Source organism: Primulina tabacum, chromosome 10 (assembly GCF_025594145.1).
Source record: "Primulina tabacum isolate GXHZ01 chromosome 10, ASM2559414v2, whole genome shotgun sequence".
In the NCBI taxonomy this organism is placed as follows: Eukaryota; Viridiplantae; Streptophyta; class Magnoliopsida; order Lamiales; family Gesneriaceae; genus Primulina; species Primulina tabacum.
This window is the reverse complement of record NC_134559.1, coordinates 23502854-23523474: the sequence shown is the minus strand read 5'-3', so window position 1 is coordinate 23523474 and position 20621 is coordinate 23502854. Positions and strand designations below refer to the sequence as shown.

General features: G+C 35.6%; 1 protein-coding gene across 1 annotated transcript; it reads left to right on the top strand.

Annotated features, from left to right (window-relative positions):
* The first annotated feature begins 3918 nt into the window (after positions 1-3918).
* On the top strand, positions 3919-5765 carry LOC142505494 (protein trichome birefringence-like 34). Its single transcript, XM_075618482.1, has 5 exons — positions 3919-4446; positions 4565-4739; positions 4818-5014; positions 5137-5295; positions 5371-5765. The coding sequence occupies exons 1-5, from the start codon at positions 4055-4057 to the stop codon at positions 5723-5725; spliced, it is 1278 nt and encodes a 425-aa protein (XP_075474597.1). The 5' UTR covers positions 3919-4054; the 3' UTR covers positions 5726-5765.
* The last annotated feature ends 14856 nt before the right edge of the window (positions 5766-20621 follow it).

Below are 20621 nucleotides of genomic sequence, written 5' to 3'. Positions count from 1 at the left end.
GTGAACTTACGATGCATATTCTAATATCCAGTATTTTAATACTCATTCTGAGTATTTCATTTACCAAATCAAGTATTTTAAAATTGAAATTAGGTATTTCGCAAGTAAAACTAAGTACTTCAAAAAGTTCGATGCTTAGTTGCGAATTTGTTTTTTTTAACAATAAAAAAATAATTAAATGAAATGAACATGTCATCCAAATATATCTTGGATCAAAATGCGTGCACTTGTGAACTTACGTTGCAAATTCGAATATCCAGTATTTTAATACTCATTCTGAGTATCTCATTTACCAAATCAAGTATTTTAAAATTGAAAGTAGGTATTTCGCAAGTAAAACTAAGTATTTGAAAAAGTTAAATACTTAGTTGCAAATTTGTTTTTCTTTTAAAAATAAAAAAATATTTAAATGAAATGTACATGTCATCTAAATGCATCTTGGATAGAAATGCGAGCACTTGGTGAACTTACATTGCCTACTAGAATATCCAGTATTTTATTAATTTTTATGAGTATCTCAATTATCAAATGAAGTATTTAAAATTGAAATTAGGTATTTCGTAAATAAAAGTAAGTACTTCAAAATGTTCAATGCTTAGTTGCGAATTTTTTTTAAAAAATAATTAAATGAAATGAACATGTCATCCAAATGCATATTGGATGGAATGCGAGCATTTGGTGAACTTACGTTGCATATTCAAATATCCAGTATTTTAATACTCATTTTGAGTATCTCATTTACCAAATCAAGTATTTTAAAATTGAAATTATGTATTTCGTAAGTAAAACTAAATACTTGAAAAAGTTCAATGCTTAGTTGCGAATTTATTTTTTTAAAAATAAAAAAATAATTAAATGAAATGAAAATGTCATCCAAATGGATCTTGGATGGAAATGCGAGCATTTGGTGAACTTGCGTTGCATATTCGAATATTCAGTATTTTAATACACATTCTGAGTATTTTATTTACTTAATCAAGTATTTTAAAATTGAAATTAAGTATTTCGCAAGTAAAACTAAGTATTTCAAAAAGTTCAATTAGTTGCGAATTTGTTTTTTTTTAAAATTTAAATTCAATTTACATGTCATCCAAATGCATTGAGAATGGTGAGTGGAAAGAGAAGATGACCAATAAAAATATGTATTTATATCATTTTTTATTAATCAAAAGGGTAAAAAAGTAAAAATGCATAAAACATGTATTAAAAACTAAATTGATCTTTTGTCAGGTATTAAAATACAAAAAAAAACTCCTGGGTACTGAATCTTAAATAAATCATAGACAGATGTATTTTTCTCCAAATTGCCCTTATTTTATTGGGTTTTTTATTTTGATCCTTATACGAACTTGTACATGCAATTTTTAAAAATTTAAAATAAAAAATTGGGCCCCTTATGAGCCGGGCCCCATGGCCATTGCTTGCTTGGCCTCCTAATATTAAGATATTCAAAATAATTTGATCTTACCTTAGATAAATTTGAATTATTAATCCTAACTTTTTTATCATTTTGTATTTTATTTTATCTCTTATCATTTTGTATTTTATTTTATCTATTATCTGACCTTGATAATAAAAACTATAATAAAATTCACACTACATTTAAATTTGTAATATTATGCTTCGCAAAGCTTTTCTGTTTTTAGAATATTTTACGCATTATAGTATCGTGTTGTAATACATTAAAAATGGGAAAAAAGTCAAATTGGTCGTCTAACTTCACATGTTTTATTTTTTAGTCATATAACTAATCAAATTTGAATATTGGTCCTTTAAATTTTATCTTTTTGCTATTTTGGTATGTTTTTTTTTATATCGAAATGTATGATTTAAACTAAAAATTGCTGATTAGGTTATATAATCTGATTGCATGACAACAAATTTGGAGATTTCAATTTAGTGGGGAAATTATAATATATTCTTTTTTTAAAAAAAGAGCAAACCCGAAAAACAGGACGATGAACACATAAAATAGGAAAAAATCCCAATTTTGTTTCCATATGATCGGATTTTACAGCTAACTCAACAATTTCCAGGTGAAATTGAATAATTTAGGTTAAAAAGGTTTTTTCAAAAAAAGGTTAATTTTTTTTTGTTTATCTATACTCTATAAATAGGTTCAAATAATATCTTTATATTGTAGAAAAATCATGTTAATAATCATCGGGGATATATATACTATTGTACCGACGCACGCATTGCTATAATATTTTTTTATAATTAATTTGGTTTATATGTAAATTAAGATCAAAATGTCATTATAAAAAATAGTTAGAGACTACATTGTAATTTTGATATATGAATTAAAAACATAAGTAGGAATTAAACCTATAACTTGTTGCTTAGAATTCAAAAAATTTATCCAGTGAACTATATGTGACTTACATTCAAGTTTTAACACTTTATTAATATATATAATTATTAAAACATACCATAATACCAAAAATTAGTTAATCAAAGTGTCTCAAACTTAATAATATAGTATAGAAATATGGATACATATATGTAAATAACGAAAATCTTAAATTTTAGATGCTTAAAATTCAAAAACATTATCCACTGAGCTATATGTGACTTAAATTAAAATTTTAACATTTTATTAATATATATAATTATTAAAACAGACCATGACCCCAAAAGTTAGTTACTTTAAGTGTCTCAAATTTAATAATATAGTATAAATATATATATGTAAAATAACGAAAATATTAATTTTAATCTAAACTATTAAGATATTTATTATTTTATCCCAAAGTTAATAAAATTTTGGTAAATCAAAATTTTTACACCCCAATAACTTATTTTGAAAAAATAATTTTCCAGTATTTTGAATATACATACTAAAATTTGGGATAAATATAAATAATATAAAATTTTGTTGTTATTTGTATTTTTATATATATTAAAATTTTGAGAACGTTTTTTGTTGTTGAAAATATTAACTTTATTTTTTTGAATAAAAAATTTAATTGTTGACATACAAAAATATTGTGAGTTTTTCAAGGTGAACTAAAATTTTATCATATAAGGAAAAATATTTGAAGAACAATATTGTCTAATAATTAATTAATTAGGCAAGATGGAGTGTTATCAACACTTTTTTGAGTATAAATAATACTCCCAAATGAAATATGTTATAAATATATTCTTATTATAAATGATTATCTTATTTAGTTAGATTTGAAAGATTTGTGATTAAGATAAACATATTAAGATAATATCTATAAAGATTTGTACCTGAATATTGACTCTCTTCTCTTATGAATTTTCTCTATTATTCCATATTTTATCTGATTATTTATAACAAAAAGACCTTAATGCACCACAACATATTTTAACTAATTAATTGACGAGAAGATTCTAAAATAAGCCAATTTATTAGACAACTTTGGTGATTTCTCCAACCAAATTATATATATGAGCTAGCATTTAGATGGAAGGATTTGAGAGGATTTGATTTAAAATCCACATATCAAATCTATCATATGAGTCTGGCTTAAAAATTAAAATGAACGATTAATTGAAGTATTGAAGACTACTTTTTCGGACTCTAATTTCAAATTAACTTACTAAAATAGTCACAATCATTTGAAATTCATATATTTCAAATTCTTTGATTTAAAATCCTTCATTGTATCCTATCATCATCCAAACGCAACATGAGTTAAATATTACAACTTCAAAAGATTTTTCAACATACAATATGTACATACTTGTGTGTATATATAATGGAGTAAATGGAGGATTTTCAGAAGCAATATCTTTAAGCAAACGATTCATGAATATGACAACCACTTCCCCAAATATATGTTGTATCGATCTAATTAACAATTTAGTTGTTACCACCTAATAAAAGACATTGCCTTAAAAATACTTCCCATGTCGTCGTTACACCAAAGCCCTCAAAGTGCTGAATTTACTAAACCACCCAATTTCCCACTTCCATTGAATCCCAACAGATTCTGAAAGCTTAGTCTCACCAAATGCCTGCAACTTAAAGAAAGATCAGCACTAGACAAGTTAGAGGCACATGCATTAATGTAAGAGGATATCAATGAATGATCCAAAATTAATGGCGAAAAGGATGGGTTCACTTGCCGGAATATGGGATATACGGTGCAGCTTTCGGTCCCTGATAGGATTTCTTGCGGTGGCGTTGGTGGTCGGAGCCATTTATTTGACGGCAGAGAGTGGCGAATACCTAGTTAAGAATGGAGATGGCGGTGATCAGAACGTGATAGAAAGGAAAAATGAGTCACCGTCGGAGTCTTCTTCGGAATGCGATGTGTTTTCAGGAAAATGGGTTTTCGATGATATTTCATATCCATTATACAAGGAGGAAGAGTGCACGTTCATGTCGGATCAATTGGCTTGTGCGAAATTCGGAAGAAAAGACTTGAGTTACCAAAATTGGAGATGGCAGCCTCACCATTGCAACCTCCCTAGGTACCCTTGCTAATTTGTTTCTGATATACAAATGTTTCAAAATATTTATAAGATCATCAAATATATGTAATCTAGGTTTTTTTTTAATGGAGTTTTACAATTTTCCTTTAATATAAAGGTTCAATGCCACAAGACTGTTAGAGAGATTGAGGAACAAAAGGCTAGTTTTTGTTGGGGATTCTTTGAATAGAGGACAATGGGTATCTATGGTATGTCTTCTTGACAAGGCAATCCCAAAAGGCCAAAAATACATGCACAACAATGGGAGCTCACTCATCACTTTCAAGGCCAAAGTAAGTCTGATTATTATATTTAAAGGCATGCGGTTTTTCATCAATCGATATATTAATTTTTATCATGCAATAATAAAGGAGTACAATGCGAAAATTGAGTTCTACTGGGAACCGTTGCTGGTGGAGTCGAATTCGGATGATCCAGTGAACCATCGGTTACCAGATCGAATAGTACGAGCACAGGCTATTGAAAAGCATGCCCGTCATTGGACTGATGCAGATATACTTGTGTTCAACACCTATCTCTGGTGGCGACGCCCTCAAATGAAAGTATTGTAAGTAGCTATCTAACTTATTTATAGTGGCTTTATTGTTTGTTTTTCTGTGTTAAACACAACTCATGAATTTCAATTTTCTATCTGCTGTAAATGATGATGTATGTTCCTATATATATAAGATGGGGTTCGTTTGATAATTCGGATGGAATCTACAAGGATGTAGACATGCTACGTAGCTACGAAATGGCAATGAAAACGTGGTCGGACTGGTTGGAAATCCATGTAAATCGCAGCAAGACTCAATTGTTCTTCGTGACCATGTCTCCTACTCATGAAAGGTATCACCGTCTTAATTAATACAAAGTTTTGTAATTTCAAAGGCAACTTGTAACCGTGGTGTTGAATCATTTCAGGGCGGAAGAATGGGGAAATTCCATGGGCGAAAATTGTCTCAACGAAACCGCAGCCATCAGGGAAGAAGGATACCGGGGAAGAGGATCGGATCCTAAAATGATGCGAATAGTGGAAAAAACAATCGATGAAGTTAGACAAAGATCAGGATTAAGTGTAGAAATAATAAATATAACTCAGCTTTCGGAGTATAGAAAAGAAGGGCATCCCTCAATTTACAGGAAACAATGGGAGCCTTTGAGTAAGGAGCAGATTTCTAACCCTCTTAATTATGCTGATTGTATACATTGGTGTCTTCCGGGAGTTCCTGATGTATGGAACGAGCTCTTGTATGCTTATATTTTCAAATACAATTGATTTTGACGTCAAATTAAGATACTTTTTTTTTTTTTTTTGTATTTTCATAATTATTGTCGCAATTGAACTTACTATTAGAATTCTTCAGGGTGTTGGCAAGATTGCTATGAATATGACTCACAGAAATTGAACATCAGATTGCTTTTGACCAATTAGAGGTCCAACAATCTGCGTTGGCCAATTAATTATCATGACCGATTTTAAAATTTTCGAGTTGAATTGTGTAAGGTTCATTTTTGTCGTTGTTATATCCATATTGTATTTGTGTAAAATTTGTGTTGTCCTCTTATCTTTTTCATTTATTGTGAAAATTATATGAGTGAGGATATTATTTTTAACTCCAACTGTTATATGTTAATCCCCAAACTGCTTGGTGCCCGAGCAGAATATTACAAAAACCAGTATTAGTATATTAATCTCATAACTCCTTCCAAAAAACAAAATTAGCTAGTCACCTGATATACCAGCACTCGCTTGTTCGTCCATATTCAGCTTAAGACGTAGGTAAACCTGTTCCCATAAAAAATAAATAAAAAACTGGAATAACATTTAATAATGAAAACGAAAAATGGAACCTTTGAAGCAATGTAGTTTTGCCGTATCAGCAATCAGAATCTCCAAACTGCTTGGCAAACTCCTACCGAACTGAGCAAAACCTCCGTCCAATTGAGCTGATCGATCGTACATAGATCGAAATTCGAACAAAAGCATTTTCCTTAGCCAAATTCATGATCATGGCAGCACATAAAGATTTCCAGAAACTGCAACAGCGACGCCACTGCATCGCACGCCGACAAATTCCCGGTAAAACCAACTTCCATTCAATGTAGAATCGGATTTCTTGGAGTCTCAATCGCTCTTTGATGCTTCACCTGCTTGTTAGTTTACCAAGGCATCAATGTGTCCGATGGCCCAAATGGTGAAACAATTTCCTCTTTCATTGAAAAATAAAATAAAATAAAATCTTAGAAGCTTCGACATAAACTTTTTGTTGTTACTTTTAAATTTATGATTTTAATAATGATTTGTTTTTTTTATGTACGAGTTATATGATCATGTAAAATTCAAAAATGATATTAGATATTTTGAAAATTTTGAAAAGTAGATAAGAAACTATGACTTACAAATTTATTATAATTGGTTTTATGATATTTTTTAATAAAATAGAAACATATATATTTTTTTTAATTTGAGAACGAGTTTTTTGATAGTTTAAAAATACTTTACGACTATAAAATTAGTTACTCAGAGACTCGTCAACCTTATGGTGAAGTAAAATAAAATAGGGATCCGTTGTAACGTTTGTTCATGAAATAAGTGATGACCCACAAGATAGTTAATTTTACATATATGGGTTTCTAAATGTTTACTGAGTAGAATGAATAGAATGGCTAGAAACGGGAATATAATTTATACACTTACCCCCTCCTACTTTCTTGGTCTCGAAACTTTATACGAAGTTTCTTAGTTTTCTCTGCACCTTCTTGAGGAAAATTCTCTAATAATAGTATAATGAGTTGGTTGACCCAATCGATATTTAGAATAAAAACTACTATTTTGACATGAGTCGGATCTTATATAATTTTTCTGTGTAAAATAATAAATGGATGCTCGCCTTCCCAGCTAGTCCAACTTATAAGATTAATTAATATATCATTTTCCCTGCAAATAGAAGAATCTAGAGCAAATTAAGTATGGTCCACTGTTTATATCGGACTCCCTCCTTTTTTTTTATGGTAACGCTTGTAATTTTATTCAAAAAGCAATAAATCGTCTGTTACAAGATTCACCAACCAAAACGGAAAAATCTCATTTTCCCAAACAAAAGAAGTAGGGGAAGAAAGCGAAAAAAATGCAAGTGAATGCGCCACCCGATTCGCCGATCTGCCAATCTGTCTAAGATCGGTAACAGTGCAGCTGTCCAATAAGTTCTGAATATCCAATGCCAGTGCACCACAATAACTTAAATCTTCTGCTGGGTTGATGACTGCTTGCACCGCCAGCAGAGAGTCAGTAGTAATTACAACAGCCTCATCCCATCTCTTATTGAAAGGAGCTCAGCGAAGACCACCGACTGTGGCTTAGAGATTCTTTTTCTGAAGGCAAGCAGTATTTGACCATCATGATCTCGCACTACTCCCCCAATCGAATAACCACCAGTGTCAAAATTAACCGCCGCGTCTACCTCAAGATTCAAGGTGTTGACCGGTGGTCTCGTCCAGCGTTCGAGCTGGGGTAATGGCTTCGGATCAGGTGCGGTAATTAAGGATTCCCGAGCTTCCTTGAAGTCTTTCAAAAGGGAGGCGCTCCACTCCACATCCAATTGAGCACATCCAGGCACCTTCTCATGCAAAATCCGCAATCTATCATGCCATACAGCCCAGGTGCGCATCGCAAAAACCTCCATATCTTCCTTTCTTAACACTGCTTTCATTCGGATGAATGTATCCAAGAAATCCATGTCTTTTACCTGTTTCAGAAAAGGATGAAAAATTATATACTTCCAACACTTCTTTGCAAATGGACACCAAAACAGAGCGTGCTCGGTTGAATCATGACCATAACCACACAACTGACACTGATCTGTGACGGGAACATGATGCCGCAGCAGGTTCGCGCGAGATGGAATAATGTTGTGCAATGCTCGCCACAAAAAAATCCGAACCTTAGGAGAAACTGACAATGACCATACAAATTTCCACCAAGATTTCGCATGGGTGTTCGAGGTATGGCTGGGTGTATCAAAGAACCCGACTTCAAGCTTGTAACCATTCCGCACAGTGTACTTTCCTTTGGGATCATAGAGCCAGAATCGAGTGTGGTTCGAATCAGCTATATAAGACGGGAGTGTGGTTCGAATCAGCGACTCATTCCATGCTCCATTCACGATGAAAGAGTTTACGTTATCAAGATCATTCGGGATACCTGCAGGTCGCATTAGAGACTGCACTCCCGGAATCCATTGGTCTCGAAAAGTTGCGATTTTTTCTCCATTACCAACTCGCCAACACAGACCTTTCCTCAGTAACTTTCTACTCCACAAAAGTGATCTCCAAATAAACGAGGGATTATTACCTATCGGAGCGTCCATAATATCATGATGCTTGAAATATCTCGCCTTAAAAACCCGAGCTACAAGAGAGTCAGGATTAATGGCAATTCTCCAAACTTGTTTTGCAAGAAGGGCTCTATTGAACGCTTCCAGTTTACGAAAACCCATCCCTCCCATACATTTTGGCACACATAATGTATGCCAATATTTCCAGTGCATTCTCTTTCTCCCTTCTTCCATGCCCTACCAAAAATTCGCGCATTCCCTTTCAATAGCCTCACAGATCGCCTTAGGTATATGGAAACAAGACATAGCATACGTGGGAATGGACTGTAAAACGGACTTGATTAACGTTTCTTTGCCTCCGGCGGAAAATGTCTTGTTGCCCCACCCTCTCAAACGTTTAACTATAGTCTCAATTAAATATCTGAACTGGAGCTTTTTGCTACGCAAAGAGAATGTCGGCAATCCCAGGTAAATGTCATGACCCTGTGTAGTGGAAATATACAACACCCTCGATCAGCAATCACTGGATCCGTATTCGGGCTAAAGGATAAAGATGATTTCTCAAAGTTTATTAGCTGGCCCGAAGCTTTTTCATACAACGATAGACACTGGCGAAGATTCAAACAGTCGGCGATAGTAGCCTTTAAAAATATGAGACTGTCATCAGCAAAGAATATGTGAGATATTTGGGGACTAGAATTTGCAATACGGACACCAGTAATCAACTTACGTGATTCAAATGAGCTCAAAATCGATGACAACCCTTGAGCGCACAGAACAAACAGAAAGGGTGATAGAGGATCGATCCCCTTGACGCAATCCTCTGCCCGGATTAACGTGGCCTATAATATCGCCATTGAGTGCAATCGAGTATTTGACAGAACGAACACACCGCATCACCTTCTCAACCCATATAGGATCAAACCCGAGCTTACCCATAATTAGTTCTAGGAAGCCCCATTCCACTCTATCGTACGCCTTGCTCATATCGAGCTTTAATGCCACGTATCCCTTGCTCCCCTTTTTCCTGCTTCGTATCCAGTGTAGAGCCTCATAACCCAGTAAGATGTTATCTGTTATCAGTCTACCTGGGACAAAAGCACTCTGGAACTCATCTACTGTCATAACCAAAATCTTTCGAAAACGATTAGTCAAGGCCCGGGAGACGATTTTATAGCAGACGTAACATAAGCTAATAGGCCGGAAGTCCTTCATAAGCATAGGATTTTTAATTTTTGGAATGGGAGTGATTATAGTCTCATTCCACTCTTGAAGCGGAGCTCCATCATTCAGAACCCTCAACACAGCCTCTGAAACCTCCGGGCCTACCACCTGCCAATATTTCTGGAAAAAGAATGCCGACAAACCATCCGGTCCTGGAGCTTTCTCCGGATACATATCAAACAAAGCTTTCTCAACTTCCTCAGACGAAAATGGAGAACATAATACCGAGTTCATCTGCTCATTAACCTTCGGTTGAACACATTCAAGCACCGGATTTATATCTTGGATCCTTGGGTCGCCCGATGTAAATAAGTTAGAGAAATAGTCCACCACAATCTCGGCCATCCCCCCCTTATCAGAACACCAGTCACCATGCATCGATAACAGCCCACTAATAAGATTCTTCACCCTTCTGATTGAGGCACAAGCATGAAAGAATTTCGAATTTCTATCCCCATGAGCCAACCAATTTACCATACTTCGCTGTTTACAATAAATCTCATCCTTAGAGGAAAGGTACTAAATTTGATTCTCCAGCTCTTGTATGTAGTCTCTTGAAGCATGCCATTTATCATGAGTCTTCAATCGATTTCGAAGGGACCTTTTTTGCTTTATTTGACTCGGAATGCATCTAAATCGATCTCCAGCCCATGCATCGAGGGCTAGCTTGCACTGCATGATGCGGTCCGAAAGCGTGAGTGTGGCATCATTTGAGCACCAGCCTCGAGCAACTACTTCCGCACAATCCAATTCCGTGGCCCAATGAGTCTCAAAACGGAACATAAAGTTATGGGGATGAAGATTTGCTGTCCCGGAGCCCAGTTTCATAAGAATAGGCCTATGATCTGAATGATAGAATTCCAACGATTCGGCTCTAGTGGTAGGATACAAAAGTCTCCACTCCAATGTGCTGACATACCGATCCAGGCGTTCAAAAATGAGATCATTTGATGAACGCCTATTAACCCATGTAAAAAATTCACCGCTGCCATGTAAATCCTGTAGAGTGCATTCATAAGGGCATCCCTAAATGCCTGAGTTTGATGTAAGGGCCTCAAGTTACCTCCCAATTTCTCCCGATCGAAACAGATTTCATTAAATTCTCCTCCTACAAGCCACGAGAAACCTATAAATTCCTGGATTCCAGATAACCGTCGAAGAAGCTCCCACGAGAGGTGTCTGTTGCTAACCTCTGGGTTGCCATAAAATCCAGTAAATCTCAAACATTTCTCAAAATGCTTCACCATGCAGTCGATATGGCCGGACGAATAGGAGTGAACCGTGACATCCAACGGTGCTTTCCACAAAAGAATCAATCCCCCGCTTCTACCTTGACAACTCACAGTAAACATACCGAAAAATCCAAGAGTATTTTTCCACCATCGACACTAATAGTCTCTCATTTTAGATTCTGAAATGAATAGGAGAGACGGGTCCTTTTCAGCGACTAATCGCTTAAGTTCACGGAATGCCCGTTGGTTCCCAAGCCCCCGAGCATTCCACACTATACAACTCATTGGTGTCGACGGGGTTGCTTAGCAACCACCGCCGAAATTGTACTGTTGGTACCATCCATCGGCTCCTCAAGAGCACGTTTTGTCCCAAGCACTGGATGATCCTGCTGAGAGCCCGTCTCGCCATGTACTATACTGTTGTACGGAGTAGACAAATAATGTTGTTTGACTGATATAGAACCCTTCTCTCTGGCCCTGCGTTTCCAACGTGTATGAGACTTCGGGTTTGGGTGCATCGTAGTCTCTTGGTCATCCATCGGATAAGTAAGACTACAGGCGTTATCAACAGATTGCTTCTCATGGTTGCTTACCTCTGGCGTCAACTGCTCAATAGCCAAATGAGGATGGGTATGGTTTGACTCACCTACAGCCAATCTACCTTTGGTTTTTGGTGTCCCCAATGTATCAGTAGCCATTATACTCCCCTCTTTAGATTGCTCATCAACACTTTGACCAGCCACAGCAACCCCCTTTCCATCTTTATGTAAGAAACTACTCGAATAACTTGCACCGATCTCCTCAGAACCGTAGGAGGGGCTGCCTGAAGTACCGATTGGCTTGCTGCCTTGGAACTTCGGTGGGGGGATTGTCGTATATGTTGTTTTAAAGGCCTCATAATATCAATACGTACCTTAACACGAGTGTATCTGCCCATAGCGAAGCCATTCTCTTTCGTGTCAATCTCTTCTACGGCCCCAAGGTGTTGGCCTAGTTTCTCCAGAAAGTCCTTATGCATGAATATAAGTGGGAGATTATAGCATTGGATCCAAATGGAAATTTCCGTGAAATTCATCATGCTAGGCGTTTGCAATCCACTCGACTGCCGAAATATAATTAGATCTCTGAAGAAATTCCATGGGCCACCATAGAGAGCACGTTTTTTTATCCTGTGGAGATTTAAAATCTAGAAGAAACAAGTTATCACCCAAGGGCCCTATCTCGATGTGTTTTGTGGCTTGTAGTATGCGAGAAATCTGAGTCACGAAGGCCTCTCGGTTAACGGCCTTGGAAGAGAAGACCTTAGCCACAAGGCAATTCCCCATACGCTGCTCACCAAACAAAAGAGATTCAGTCTCAATTGTAAGGGGTGGATCGTTGTTTGGTGCTGTAGAAAGCTTGAGGTTGGTGACCAATTGAGCAACTTCATCTGGGTCCATGGAGAAAATAAAAGACGCTCAGGTACAAGAACAATTCCAAGTGGATTATTGAGAGAAGAAAACCCAATCAATGAAGAATAAAACTCCCACAGACGGTTTCACGAGGAAACCCAGAAGAGAAGAAAACTCTCACGGCGGCTTCACGTGGAAACCTAGGAGAGAAGAAATTTAAACAACCCACACTTCACCTTTATCAGACTCCCTCCTTTAATTTCAAAGAATGATAACCTTTTCAAAAGAACGATTTGGAATCTGAACAAATCGGCACTTAGCTGTTGCTATAAATTTTTTAGGCATAAAATTAAATATTTGACAGCCTCAATATTAGATGGAAAAAAAACTGAGCAATAATAATTTATATAAACAATAAACACTTAATTTGATGTTTTATTTCGGTTGCAATATTCAGAAATTGAATTGGTGAGTTTTAATTTAATTTGTTTTCTAAAATGATATATTTATTGTATATAATATACTACATAAAAAATGTAAATTTAGTTATATAAAAGCATATATCTTTAATTTTTTTTAACAATATTTATACTATCCACAACTATGTCATAATAGATGGATGTAGTGAAACTACCTTGGTGTAATATGTATACCCTTAATCTAAAAAATAAAACAACGTGGATTTTAAAAATAACAAGAAATTATCCTACTTGAATAATTATTTCAATTAATTATAAAATCACCTTTAAAATTATTAATTTTAATATATCGATCTCTGATTTTTGGTAAAAATATTTAACATCAAATGTATATTGTACATTAAAAAAATACTGTATTGTTTTCTCAACAAAAATGTGCACTCTGTTAATTTCTTGTGTATTTCACAGTTGATGCGTTCGCCAATCCTTAATGAGATCCAGATGTCTGATGTACATATAGATTTATAACAATTAATATTATTTTTTATTTTTCCATAAAAATAAGGGTTAATGAAGTTTCATTTGATGCTAAAAAAAATTACTAAATAAGTAAACATCGCTTGACTGATCTGAGAAAACGCTACATATATAATTAATAAAATAACAAGAAAAGAGTGAGACTTGATAAAAACATACAAAAAATGCAACAAAGAGAGCGCAAATGTGCTATTATAGAATGTTTGTTATTTTTAAATATATGCATATGAATATGCATCGGGGAGACGAAGAAATTTGAAATGTCTGGTTGATATTTTTTTTTGGGTTTAAATTAGAGATGTAAACGGATCGAGTCGAGCAGAATATTAAAGCTCGAATTAAGTATATTCGAGTTTGAGTTTGATCCAAAGCTTGAAATTTTTAATTTTTTTGGCTCAAAAGGAAGTTCGAGTTTGAATTCGACTTAAAAACTTTGAACCCATTTGCGAGCTATTCAAACTATTGTGCGAATAGTAGGTTTGATAATGAAAGTTCAAAGGCTCGAAACATCCTAAAGCTCAAAGTGTATATATATTTAATATATAATTATTAGCAATAAACGTAATAATTGGAGTTAAAAATAATAATTTTTTAAGATCGATTAGGGGGATCATCCTTGAGCTACAATAGCCTGGTTCTTGAAATATTGAACACCGATGAATTAAATCGAGTTTGTATTTCAAACCAAACGGAAGACACTCAAAATAATCATTCGTAGAAACCAATTAAATATTTTTGTGAAACATTTAAAATATATGCAAGTTGAATGAGTAAAAATATTTTGGTTGAATTAAACATTTGGTATGCAATATTTTGATATTTGAAGAACACATAAATTGCTTCAACAATGCATCTTTAAAAGCGGTGGAAATGACAAGTAAATGTAATAAATAAATAGACACGAATTTGTTTATGGATGTTCGGAGATTAATAACTCCTACGTCACCCTTCTTCCCCTTAAGAAGGATCCACTATAAAACTTTGATTTATATGACACCTTGTACAAAACCATTTCAACTTAGGACTTATCTCTTGTCTAATTGAAACTCATAGCACACTCTCGATTGTAGGCCATAACCTCATAATCCGCACAATGTTTATTGTCTCTTATGTCAAGACTACAAACACAATATTTAATGTCTTTGTGTGAAGACCTACTCAACTAATCTTTGAAGTTCAACTCTCTTATATATGTGTGAGTGATTGTGTGTGAGGAATTTATCATTTACAATGTACATATCAAATGTATCATCACACAAGGGCTTGTGCTCTCAAATAGCAGATTTCTTCATGGTAGTTGCTCATGCTTTGAATCCCCTTCAAAAGCTCTTGTTTGATCTTCAAGATGTTGTATTTATAGACTCTACCAATGATATATACGTTAGACACAATAATATGACCGTTTAAAAAGTTTTTGTACTGTTTCTGAAATTGCAACGGCCAAATTTGCTTTGCTGGACATTTTCTCGAGCTTAAACTGGTCGTTCAGCAATTGGTCAGCGGTTGAAAACTGGTCAGCGGTTAGACTGGTCAGAGATTGGTCAGCGGTTGAAATTGGTCAACATCTCAACCGCAGCTCAACTGGTGTGTTGTACAGAACCAGTAGCTTCATCTCCATTTATTAACATCTTAAACTTCGATTCAGACTTGAATTTTGAAAATGATTTGTAGATCATCGTCTTATCTTTTCAATGCATACTGAAGCACTTCATTTCAATAAGAGAGCTGAGAGATATGTCCAAAATACTGCAACTTCTCATACCCAACTGATTGTTGTTTTCGTGCAATCAGTTTGACCATTCAACAACCGGTTTGACATAGATACCATTTGATTTTGCCAAACAGACGTGAGATACGACTTGTTCCAAATTGCGTTTTATGATCATCTAAGTTGGCGGATTGTCATTTGAATCATCCAGCTGAGAGATATCATTAAAATACCAATGCTCGTCAGAAATTTAATTTGGCTAAATTCATTTTCAGTTTCCATCTTGTGTTTGCAACTTCACACGTGAGTAAATATGTTAGAAATACAATAACAAGTTTTGTAAACATCAAAATGAAGATTGCGAAAATGAAATGTTCCAACAATCTTCACATTTTTTATGATCACAAAACTTGGATAAACAAAAGATACAGCTAACATATTTGTTCCGGGAATTTTCCTCGCAGAAAATTATTATATGGTATATCCAGCATAATACTTCCGAGAAGAAGGGCAATTTCCTTGACTTCTTTTAATATGTTCCCCCCAGAGAACTTGATCTTCTGGTGATATGCTGATGAGGTGCCCGTAAAAGCATTCATTGCCGACCTACCCAGAATTACATTATATGAAGAAGGAGTGCTTACTACCATAAACAATTTCATGACCGTCTTCTGCATATCCCAGTTCCCAACTGTTAAAGGTAGCATGATTTTCATTTAGGGGTACAAAAGACCTTCGAAATTCGATAACACAAACTGTTCATCCCCAAAGTAGTTGCACAAAAGACCTCAAAGTAAAGTTTGTCCAAAAGTATTTGTTTAAAATCTCATAACCAGTAACATAAATCAAAGTATTTTGAACATTCATAAAAAGCTTAAAACATGGCGGTCCTCGAGTTTAGCCTCCCGCTCAGTCCAAGCCAGCTCACTGGTCCCCACCCATCGTCTCCTCAAACTCATCCTCACATGCATCGATCAAGTCTAGTGAGTCTAAAGACTCAGCATGCATAAACTTGAAGTAACAAGTAATACATAATAAAACCACACGCAACTTTAAAATAGAGCATACATACATGGAACTTGAAATTGCAACTAAAACTTGAACTTACATACATGCATAGATAGACGTGCCATCAACATAAAGCTTTTCATTAACATACTTGCATATTTGTACATACTTGAACTTCATCATTTTGCGTAGAGATATGTTCAATGCAAGTGACCCATACATAAATATGCCTGATCAGACTAAACCACAGTACTGGGCTGACAGGGAAGATCCACTGCCACATACATGAGATCCTCGTTCATGCTTTAACGGGTGGATTGGTCCTTGGTCATGCTTTACTGCTTTTCAATCCTGATCTAAACTCGTTAATGCTTTAACGGGGTGGATTGGTCCCTGGTCATGCTTTACCGCTTTCCAATCCCATACATAATTTGGTCACAAGGCATTTAGCATACCTCAAAAACTTAAAAATATTTTCTTTGCACGTCGAGCATACTTACTTAGTGTTGAGAGATTCTTTGGATCTCGCTTGGGGCCACTGCTGCAACATACTAACATGAGTTCGAATACTTAATTTGCATAACTTAGACGTAGGTATTCGTGCTCACCACCGAATCAAATAAATAGCTTATGACATTCTAAATCACTCGGGACTTGAACTCATTTAATCATCATACTAAACCATGATATGAAACCCCAAAGCAAACAATAAAATTTTCCCAAAAACTGGCGTACACGGACCCCGTGCACCTCTCCGGGTCCGGGTCCGGGTCCGTGTAGGTACTGTAAAAGCATACTCGAAAAGAAGTGAGGACACGGACCCCATGCCTAGGTCCGTGTAAGGGTCGGTGTAGGCTCCGAAAATTGAGACTTCGAAGAAAACAATGGCACGAACCCCGTGCTTTGGTCCGTGTAGGGGTCCGACTAGCCTCGGATAAAATCAAACCTGCGGAAATTCTTATATTGTGCTTATTTCTCCCAACTCAATTGAATGGGCTAAGAATCGATATCTAGAGACCCATCCTAAGATGCTACGGTAGCGACTCTCATCCATACCAACAACACAAACGACCCCAATAACGAATGCAACAACAAAACGACCCAAAATCCAAGATTCAACACCATTATTCTTCCTAAGGTTTCTATTACTTCCCTAGCCATCCCCGACTAGAAAACCTCAATTAGTACCCAAACACATCCCATATCATTTCTAAACTCAGTAGTGATGGCCTAGCGATGTCCAACGAAGCCTACAACTCAAACACTTCAAGAATTCATCAACGACATAATTTTCAGAAAAACGCAGTTTGAGCAGTCCCACAAAAACAATCATAACTCACTCAATGTTTATCCAAATAATTCAAATTTTATATCAAATCGAAGGTATCAAAAAATTATACGTTTCATATGTTGAAAGTTTTCCCAAATTCCCGACTGAAAAATCGCAGTAACTCAAAATACAGTGAAAAACGAAATTTCATATCTAAAAATTATTTCAAACCTGATCCAATAAATCTTCCGCTCAAACTTGTACATCATACATGGATTTTACGCATCAAAAACATCACAACGCATAATATGACTAGATCGGCGTAGGGAAAAACAGAATATACGTGCCTTTTGATAATTAAAAGTACCGAAACAGCGATACGGACACGGGAAGGATGCGAGAGATGATCCGGGACGATCGTAGAGCGATTTCTTTGAAGAAAACTCAACGAAACATTGCTGAAAATTCAGAGGAAGGGGCAGCTGCCGTTCTATATGAAGAACCCTAATTCTCTGCTCTCAAAAATATAAAAATCTGAATGAATTATGTGTGTGTGTGTGTTTTGTCATGTGGTGTGTGTGTGTAAAAGTGTGTGTGTGTAAAAGTATGTGTGTGCGTGTGTTTGCTAGAAATTAGCGGATAATTTGGCTTAATAAAATCATTAACAACTAATTAAAATGATAACCTTCCCCTAACTTGAAATAAAAACTTTTAATTATAATAAATACACAATAATTTTATAAAATTCTCTAATTAACGCAATAAAATACAAAATGCTAACTTTAAAAGGTTTAAAATTCTAAAATCACTAAGTACATAAATTAGGCTTTAAATTGCTAAAATTAAATGAATTATTTAAAAATTCCTCAATCCTAACTTAAAATAAGTTACCACATTTTAAAATCGCCAAAATCGTCACCGGTCTCTTTTCCTCGATCCCGCCTCAACTAATCGCCTGAAACATGAAACTCAAGAAATATATTTTAACGTGCATCAAAAAACATAAATAATTTAAAGTAATGCATTTAAATAATTCATGCACCGCTAAAACTCATTTTTAAACTTGATTAAATAATTTAACAATTTAAATAAATGCATGAGTTTTACGTGTACTGAATTTGGGCACTACAGTTTCTCTCTCACTTATATAAATTTCGTCCTCGAAATTAAATCTTACCAAACTCCGAGTAGCGGTTCCTCATATCTGCTTCTGTCTCCCAAGTGATAGATCTGATGACATTAATTCTGTGAAATTTACCCACAACTTGTAAATTCCACAACTTGTAAATTGTTCTTCTGTAAATCGTTGTAATTTATATCTTGAAGGACCAATTTACTATTACTGAATTTGTCATGCTTGTTTGGGCCAATTGGAAAGAGCTTTGTAAAGTGAATCACCATTGTCCGATTCCCAACAAAGCAATTAAGCTAAATTGGGTCATTTCCTATCTTGATCCATTTAGGAAAGCTCACGATGCATGCTTGTCTCGTCTCTTTGATAAATATAATGTTGGTACGGTGATTCGAGAACAATTTGGTATTTATATGTGCTGCTGCTGGTATGGGTATCTCTCACCCAAGATCAGTGGTGTAAGTAGATATTACAACTATTTATTTTGGTATGCGGCTAATAGTGCATGGTAATTTTAGTGGTGTTTGGGTGGGTGTGTCTTTAATTGATGTTCAATATGTGATTTTCCGGTCCGAAAATCTTAAACATCAAGGATTGCTTGTCTCGAATATTTTGATTTTAGCAGATTTAGGAGTATAGATCATCTTAGTAGATTGCAACATGGTAAGTCATTGTTGGCACAAATAAGAAATTCGTCTCACAAAAATACGACCTGTGAAACCGTCTCACACAAGTTTTTGCCTATACACACAGATATATTATATATATATATATATATAAAGCAATGTCCGTACAAGCAGTGTCTCATTGTCCCATGGAAAAATTAAAAATAATCACGCAACTTTTCTTTAGAAAAAAGGGAGTGCCACGCGAAATTCTCCACCCCTCCCCAATCAAACATCCCTCCGGCATGACGGAGAGTGTAAGGCCCTGGCCCTGTCCTCAGACCATGCAATCACAGTTCCTGGACTCAGACCAGCTTGCACTTACTCATCGGACTTCTCCACGCCAGGAAAGTGGAGTTTGTGCCTTTCCAGGATTCGACCCCTCAACCTCCTGGCATATAGGTATATTGGCACAATCCTGGTAACCACTTGAGCTGCAATAAAAGGCGCCTTTTATTGTAAGGCACTGGCCCTGTCCGCAGACCCTGCAATCACAGTTCCTGGACTTTTTTCTCCTCGAGAAAAAGAATCTTGGTTTCCTAGATTAGTTTGAGAACTCACCGGGTTTGATGGGACAACTGAGCCATGGTCTTTTGGTATCCAAGGAAGGCCCCGAGCTTTCTTGACTGAATGCCTGAACTCACTCGCGTTCGGTCTGGAATGGGTCTTCTTGAGCCTTCTGCATTCATTAGTATCATGAGTGCATTCTTGGTTATATGAGTAGATTTTCCTTTCATTCCTTTTTTGTTCCTCCCTGAACCGGGAAGGCGTGGAGACAACTCTATCCTCATCACCTAATTGGACGGTTTGGTCCCTGGAAGTCTTTAAAGAAGTGTACTGGGAAAAAAATCCCAGTGAATTTCCACCTGCCTCATATCCTCTGTCCTTCTTGCTCGGTATCCCTTCCCGCTTTCTTTTCCCACAGATTCCCTTTTTTTCTTATGTGCTTCTTCCATGTTAATGTATTTTGAATACCTGATGTATTTATCTGATCGGGAAAACTGGTATTCAAAATCCTGGAAAAAATTTTTAATTAGAGATCGGAAAAAATTCGTCTCGGAGTCCCTAGGTGAAAGTTGTGGTCTTGGCCTCGGAGGCACAAGAAGGTACCTCCAGAGCAACTTTATTGAAATGACGAATGTATGCCCGTAATGGTTCCTCCCCAGTTTGTTTCACTTTAAACATACTGAAAACACCCCTTTTATATTTCTTAATACTATTGAAGTGGTGTAAGGAGATGCTTTTGAATTCC

Bases quoted from the DNA above. Each gene is read 5' to 3' on its own strand.
- LOC142505494 (XM_075618482.1), top strand. From the start codon at position 4,055: ATGAATGATCCAAAATTAATGGCGAAAAGGATGGGTTCACTTGCCGGA. The intron at 5,015-5,136 runs GTAAGTAGCTAT...TATATATATAAG, and splicing joins CGCCCTCAAATGAAAGTATT to ATGGGGTTCGTTTGATAATT. The intron at 5,296-5,370 runs GTATCACCGTCT...GAATCATTTCAG, and splicing joins ATGTCTCCTACTCATGAAAG to GGCGGAAGAATGGGGAAATT.